The sequence below is a fragment of the Chrysochloris asiatica genome, unplaced genomic scaffold (assembly GCF_000296735.1).
Source record: "Chrysochloris asiatica unplaced genomic scaffold, ChrAsi1.0 scaffold00254, whole genome shotgun sequence".
NCBI classification, from domain to species: Eukaryota; Metazoa; Chordata; class Mammalia; order Afrosoricida; family Chrysochloridae; genus Chrysochloris; species Chrysochloris asiatica.
The window spans coordinates 3,142,829-3,150,299 of NW_006408772.1; the positions used below are offsets into that span (position 1 = coordinate 3,142,829).

At 44.1% G+C, this 7,471-nt stretch overlaps 1 protein-coding gene across 1 annotated transcript in view; it reads left to right on the forward strand.

Moving 5' to 3' along the window:
• Positions 1 to 672: 672 nt before the first annotated feature.
• Positions 673 to 7,471, forward strand: part of MOB1B (MOB kinase activator 1B) — a 123,994-nt gene continuing 117,195 nt past the window's right edge. Inside the window, exons 1-4 of the mRNA XM_006873795.1 lie at positions 673 to 804; positions 1,145 to 1,322; positions 1,582 to 1,686; positions 2,047 to 2,068. Coding sequence (XP_006873857.1) covers positions 673 to 804; positions 1,145 to 1,322; positions 1,582 to 1,686; positions 2,047 to 2,068 — 437 coding nt within the window. The remainder of the gene's footprint in view (positions 805 to 1,144; positions 1,323 to 1,581; positions 1,687 to 2,046; positions 2,069 to 7,471) is intronic.

The following is a 7,471-nucleotide window of genomic DNA, read 5'->3' on the forward strand; positions in this document are numbered from 1 at the left end:
AAAGTATGTATTTATTTACCTTAACTGTGAGAATGAAAGCTCCTCTGTAAAGGAACGGAATCCGTTCTTCCTCTAGATGCTGTGTGCATAAGTGATTGGCATTTATAATTGACTTTAGCCCATACATGGTCAAGCATTGTTGCCACTGCAGCCTACCATGCCGGGACTCATGATGAACTGACCTTAGCTTTCCTTGGCTCCCTTCAACGTCCCCAGCTGCTAATGACAGTTATGGACCTTGACCTTCTCCCCATTCAAGGGCCTTAAAATACACCCACAAAAGGATCCAAGATTGAAAATGGAGCCTGGGTGTATAATGGGTTACTGTTGTACTGCTATCCACAGGGTCAGCAGTTCATTGGAACTCATCAGCGGCTCCTTGAGAGTAAGATGAAATTGTTTGCTCCCATAAACATTAACAGTCTCAAAAACCCTATGGAGCAATTCTACTCCGACTACAGAATCACTGTGAGTCAGAATGGACTTGATGCCAGTGGGTTTGGCTTTGATTTTTCTTCTATTGTGGCAGAACCACACTTAAATCATTCCAACCAGATGAAACTCCATCCTGTTTTTAAATACTAGCAGAGAAAGAGATTCGACAAGCTTTCATTATCCTTTACTGGGCACTCACTGTGGGCATAACTCTGGTGGCAATTCCATCCATCACTGATGGAGTTGAAGCCCACTTTCTCCCTGACCATTGAAACCCAGCAGTCACGTTCTGCCATGACCCTTAATCTGTGGGACCGGGAGGCCTGGGTGCACACTAAGCGTGGCGCTGGCTACAAAGGTGACCAGAAGGTGAGGGACCCCATTCGCATCCGGAGTATGGGATGCTCTCGCGAGAGCTGACAAAACCCAAGGTGGCAAGGGGTTGGGGCAGCGGCATGGGTGGGTTGGGGAACTGTGTGGTAGTCGCTGGTGTGTTCTCTGAGGAGCCGGCGGTCAGCCCCTTTCCCCGCCCCACTTTCCATCTCCTCCCCTTGAGTGATTTACGCCCTGCACTTCCATTTCCGCCCCCTCTGTCTGCCATTGGAACTCGCAGAGCCCAAGAAGTTGCTGCCGCGGAACAGTCAGAGCACCCCGCCTCCTTCTCCCTCCTCCTCTTCCTCCAGCCAGTTCTTCTCTTCCCCGGTCGCAGCCACCATCGTCGCAGCCCCGAGGCCTAGTGACCGTTGAGCCGGCAGCCAGCAGCCGACATGAGCTTCTTATTGTGAGTAGCCGGGCCTCCGCACGGGCTTTGTTCGAGCGCGACCTGAGCCGCTCGCGTTCCGACGGGCCTGGCGGATGCGGCCGCTGGCCTCATTCCGCACTGCCTGGCGGGCGTTTCCCACAGAGTCTAGTCTCTGGGAACCTGCCTCTTCCCCGGACGCTCTTCTGAGCATAGGTTTTCCCTAACCTCCCAGGTTTCTCCATCACTGCTGCCTTTCCCTTCGTTCTTAGCCGGTGGTTTGTTTGTGTGTACGCTCTTCCTAGATACCTCCCACTCTCCCGCGTGACCCGTGTCCAACGTCCAACGCTTGTCTGCTCGCTGCCCACGTCCTGGCTATTAATTTTTTTTTCCTTCTGGTTCTCAAGCACAGAAGATCAAGTGTCATCGTTTCCCTGTCACCCCTGGACACTTAGGTCTTGACAGGCGCTCTGGTGACACCATGGTTAACGTGCTCACCTGCGAAGTGAAAGGTTTGCTGTTCGAACCCACTTCCTACTCTGCGGGAGAAAGACGTGGCTGTCTGATCTGTAAAAATTACCCCCTTGGAAATCTAATCTGGCAGTTCTATTCTCCCTTATAGGTTCGCTATGAGTTGAAGTGGACTCACAGGCTATAGGTTGGGGTTTACTTCTAAGGTCTTAGATTTGGGAGGTTGGGGTGACGAGCCCTGTGAATGAATACAGAAACGAGATTGCGTGCTACTCAGGATCTCTTTGTGGCAGCTTAGGTTTTGAGAGCAACAGTCTGGAGCAGATTCGTGCTTTTCCTTACCCGAGGCTTCCTTTCTTCCAGCATGTTACCCTGAGGAGGACGGGCTTTTATCTTTTTAGACAACTACCAAATACGGCATGGGTAGGTTGATAGGTCCACTGGGGAGTAGTTTTGCAAGTCATTTGTAAATGCCAATTTTAGTGACACATTTCAGTGCTTGTCATTACTTCACTCACTTATCGCTTATTCCAGACATTTGAGAGGGGAAGGTCATAAAGATGAGATGGCCAGATGTGGTTATAGAGGCAGAGGGCAAGCTACCAGTCATCCTCAAGCAGGGGAATACACTCTGAGTTATTCCTCTTTTGACAGCTTCTTTGCGTTACACTTAAGTTTACTCTGCTGTTGGAATGCTCATAACAACTGACAGTTGAAACTCGCCCCATAGTCTCCTTTAGAATTGTGGAGAAAATAGCATTTAAAGATTACTCTCTGTTGTGATTTCCCTGTCTCATCATATTTAGTGATCAAATTGGTATCTGAATCCAAACACTTTGTTGGTGTTGTTGGGTGCCATTGAGTCAATACTGACTCATAGCAACCCTATACACAACAGAACGAAACACTGCCTGATCCTGGGCCAACCTCACTATTGTTGCCACGCTTGAGTTTATTGATGCTGCTGCTTGCCCAGTCCATCTCGTTGGGGATCTTCCTCTTTTTCTCTGACTCTCCACCTTACCAAACATGATATCCTTCTCCAAGGACTGGGTCCCTCCTGACAATATGTCCAAAGTATGAGAGACAAAGTTTGGCCATCTTCACTTCCAAGAAGCACTTCTGGCTGCACTTCTTCCAAAACGGATCTATTGGTTCTTTTGTCAGCCCATGGTACTTTCAATATTCTCCTCCAACACCATAACTCAGAAGCATCAATTCTTCTACAATCTTCCTTTAGCTCATCCTAATTTGCACACATTTAGAATGTTAATTCTTTTTCTGGTATTTAAGCACAACCAGAGAACTGGTAGCATAGTAAGTTAAGAGTTGAGCTGCTAACCCCAAGGTCAGAAGTTTGAATCTACCAGCCACTCCTCAGGAGAAAGATGAGGCTTTTTGTTCCCATTAAGATTTTCAGCCTCAGAAACCCTTTGCAGGGTCACTATGAATCGGACCCAACTAGACAGTACATAGTCACTACCACCACCACCAAACAAAACTGAATGGCCGTGGAAGGCTAACAACTTCAAGGTTAGCAGTTCAAACTCACTAGCAGCTCCTTGGAAATCCTATACAGGGTTGCTATGACTGACTTGGCACTTAACATCAACAGGGGACCTGACTGGTGTCAACTGCCTAACGCTTTTAATCTGTGAAACCTCTTTGTTAAAGCTCATCCTAGAAGTGGTCTCTGAGTTTGTCAGATAGAAATAGAGACATTAGAGTACAAACAAAGAATTCTTTGTTTCTGAATTTAATGTGAATCAACATATACAGAAATGAGTATGTTGTTGTTGTTATGTGCCGTCGAGTCGGTTCTGACTCATAGTGACCCTGCACGGGGTTTCTGAGGCTGTTAATCTTTACGGGAGCAGAAAGCCTCATTTTTCTCCTGTGGAACAGCTGGTAGTTTTGAACTGCTGACCTTGCGGTTCGCAGCCCGATTCGTAACCACTACGCTACCAGAGCTCCTTGAGTATAGTCTGGGGTATAATCTTATGTTGTTGATGGTTGATTTTTTTTTCAAGATTTTAAAAGCTGTTTTGGAAATAGTAATGTAGATGATGTTGGTGACTACTATTGGTGGGCTGGAGCCTGTTGGAACTCCTAAGCTAAATTGGTCCAAGCAGAGAAGAGCCATATTTGGCTGAAACCGCAAGGTGGAGAAGGTCCTGGTGCTGTTTTCTGAATATAGATACAATAGCGTCCTATTTTTACATGGGTCAGTACTTAGTAGATTTTTAAATGCTGTGGATAAGTCCCTTTGATCCTGAAGCCTATTAGCTACATTTGAAAACCCGTGCTATAATTGATGTGTATAGCGCATGTGAGAATTTGCACTCTTTGGAGCATACTTTTTCTGTAGTTATAGCTCATCTGCTAGATAATCCAAAAAGGCTAATCAGACATTTTTAGATTTTGTCTTTGTCCAACAGTAATTTAAAATGGAAAGTGAAAAAGGAAAGCTTTAGTTATTTCATCCATTTGTTAAAGTTTCCTGAATATTTTTTCTGTACTAAAAGGTGAGCAAAGAAAGGATGGGTTACAATTTAGGAATTAAATAAAAATATTTTCCTCCAGTTTGTAGAAGCTTACTTGGTTGGGAGGCTACTATAAGTGGATGGAGCAGAGGAAGTAAGGGCAATGTGAGATGGGATTCGTGGCTCATGACGGCTGTAAACTGCAAGGAAATAATTTAAACATTATACATTGTGCTACACACTGATCTAGGGATTGGGTATCATTAATGAATAAAACAGATAGAATTCCTGCTGCAGTTGAGCTTATGTATCAAGTAATGGACCATAAACTCTAACCATAAACCTGAAGCTGTCAGTAAATGATACACAAGTATGTATTACGTAAGGTCTATTTGGGCAACATCTGACTTAATACTACCCAATTATTGCACTGTAGGATAAACACTCGACCTCAAGGTCAGTTTGAATTGCAAGGTCTGTGGTTCAAATTCACCAGCTGCTCTTCAGAAACCCTATACAGAGTCACTGTGAGTCGGAACTGACTCAACAGCACTTAACAACAACAATCTCATATACAAATATATCTGTATATACAAGTAGGATTGGGAGAAGGGACTTGATTGGAAGAGGGTACCAGGAGATGCAATTCTTTGCTTGGCTCTGGAAATAGTGAGATGAGTTGATAAGCTTTGCTGGGTTATCCTCCCCCACCCTCACACCCAGACTACACCCTCAGGCAGCCAATTGCAAATGTGGATTTTCAAGCCCTGAGACTCTAGGTATTAATGGAGAATCCTTGGAGTCTTGGTGTGGCCCTGTAGGTTAATGTGTCAGACTGCAAAGTCATTTGAACTGTAAAGTCAGTCTTTCAAGCTCACCAGCTGCTCCTTGGAAACCCTACACAGTGTCACTATGGGTCGGAATTGACTTGGCGGCACTTCACAACAACATAGGAGCCCTTGTGTGGCGCTGTGGGCTAATGCATCAGACTACAAAGTCAAAGTCGTTTGAACTGCAAGGTCGGTGGTTCAAGCTCACCAGCTGCTCCTTGGAAACCCTGTACAGGGTCGTTATGAGTCAGAATCGACTCAGTGGCACTTAACACCACCAACAACGTAGTAACTTGGTGTGAAGTTTGGTAGAATTACTTTGAGCTCCTTGGAAACCCTTTACAGGGTCCTATAAGTCAATGACACTTAACAAAAACATGGACCTACTGCATGGCACTTAACAACAGTAGGATGTATGGTGAATACATAAAAAAATGAGTTGGTTTCAGAATGTTCTTTGAGAAATGGAATTAAAAGGTATTGGGATTTTTCCATGAATATTTTGAAGCCTAATCTAGAGTCCTTGTGTAACAATGTGATTAATGCTCTGGACTGTAAGGTTGCTTTGAACCTTAAGGTCAGTGGTTCAAGCTCACCAGCCACTCCTCAGAACTGATTCCTTGGTACTTAACAATAACAAAAACATGTATATACTGTACATATAAAATGTGTTTGCATTATATCCAAATCACATAATGTCATTTTTCCTAGAAAGTGTCATGGAATTGGGCTGTGAACTGCAAGGTCAGCAGTTCGAAACTACCAGCTGTTTCGCGGGAGAAAGACAAGGCTTTCTGCTCCTGTAAAGATTTACAGCCTCAGAAACCCTGTACGGGGTCACTATGAGTCAGAACTGACTCGACGGCACTTGACGACAACAACATCATGGACATATGTGTACATGGCATAACCAGTCACTGTGGAGTCAATTCTGACTGGTTGCAACCCCATGTGTAGCAGGGTAGAACTGTGAGGTCCATAGAATTTTCTGTGATTGATTTTTTAGACGTAGATCATGAGGTTTTTCTTCTAAGAAATCTCTGGGTATACTTGACCTCCAACATTTAGTTAGCAGCTGCATGCATTAACAGTTTGCACCAACTGGTAACTCATTATTAAGTCAATACAAAAACCAAACCCACTGCCATTGAGTTGATTCCAACTTACTGTGATCCTCCATATAGGGTTTCTGAGACGAAATCTTTACAGGAGCAGATAGCCTCATCTTTTTCCCTCGGAGCAGCTGGTGGGTTTAGACTTGTTTTCTTTGCAGTTAGCAATCCACTGCCTAACCCACAGTAGCACTAGGGCTCCTTGCTGTTGCTGCTGTTAAGTGCCCTAGAGTCTGTTCTGACTCAATGACCCTGTGTAGGTTTTCCTAGGAGTAGCTGGTGGGTTTGAACTGCCAACCTTGTGGTCATACTAGTGGTTCATAATAACAATCATTTGTTAGGAGGTTGTGGTACAAAATAGAGCATGTTAAGGAGGCTTTTGGGTAGAGTTGAGGTACACTAGGAAATCCCCAAGGGTGCCCAGACAGTCTGCAGCAGTGAGACCTTTGTGTAACTTTTGTACAAATGCTCGGGGTAAGTTTGCACTGCATATGCTTTGTGTATCTTCAAATTAAGTTAAACTCCCAGATAATGGAAACAGAACATTTGAACCGTATTTTACTTTGTAGACTTACTATTTAAACATATTCTTAGCACTTACTATGTGCCAGGCATTGTGAAAGATTTGGTACTGTGAAGATGTTAAATAAAATATAGTTTCTATCCTCATACTGCTTTGGTGAAAACAGTACATGAATAGACATTTATAATAGATGGTGTATTTGGAACAATTTGTTGTGTGTGGACTGCAGGAAGCTATTACCTGAGAAGTAAATGATATTTAAAGGAAGGTTAGCAAGAGTTCCTTTAAACGGCAAGGGTAGATTCTGATAATCTAGTCATTGGAAACATCATGGAGATAGGAAATTGCCTGTGAATTGCCCATTATTAGGTTTGTATAAGAGTCTGTGTAGAATTTTAGAGCTAGATGGGATCTGTCAGTCACATAACCTGCTCGCCTCTTGGCCTAATTATCAGTCTGTGCAGAATTGCAATTCAGGTGTTTTTTTTTTAACGTTTTATTGTGAGGTTTGCATGGGAAAACATCAGTTTTACACTCATCCTATCGTATTTAGTTTCATTGCAATGATTACAATCCCCTCCATGTATCATTATATAACCCCAAAGGGTACACCACACAGGCCCTCTCCTACCCTGATTCCAGTGTCCCCAGCTGCTCCATCTGTACATGCCATCATCCCTGGCGTCACTGCCTCTTTGGGTAGGGCCCCACTCTCCGCTCTTCTCACTTGATGGCTGCACCTCCACTCCTGGGCTGCAGAATCAACACTCTCCTCCTTTTGTCAAAAACATCTACCTCTACATTTATTAACCTCACAGTCAGACCTGATGGCAATTATTCATTATTGTACCACAAGACACTTATCCCCATTTGCTTTC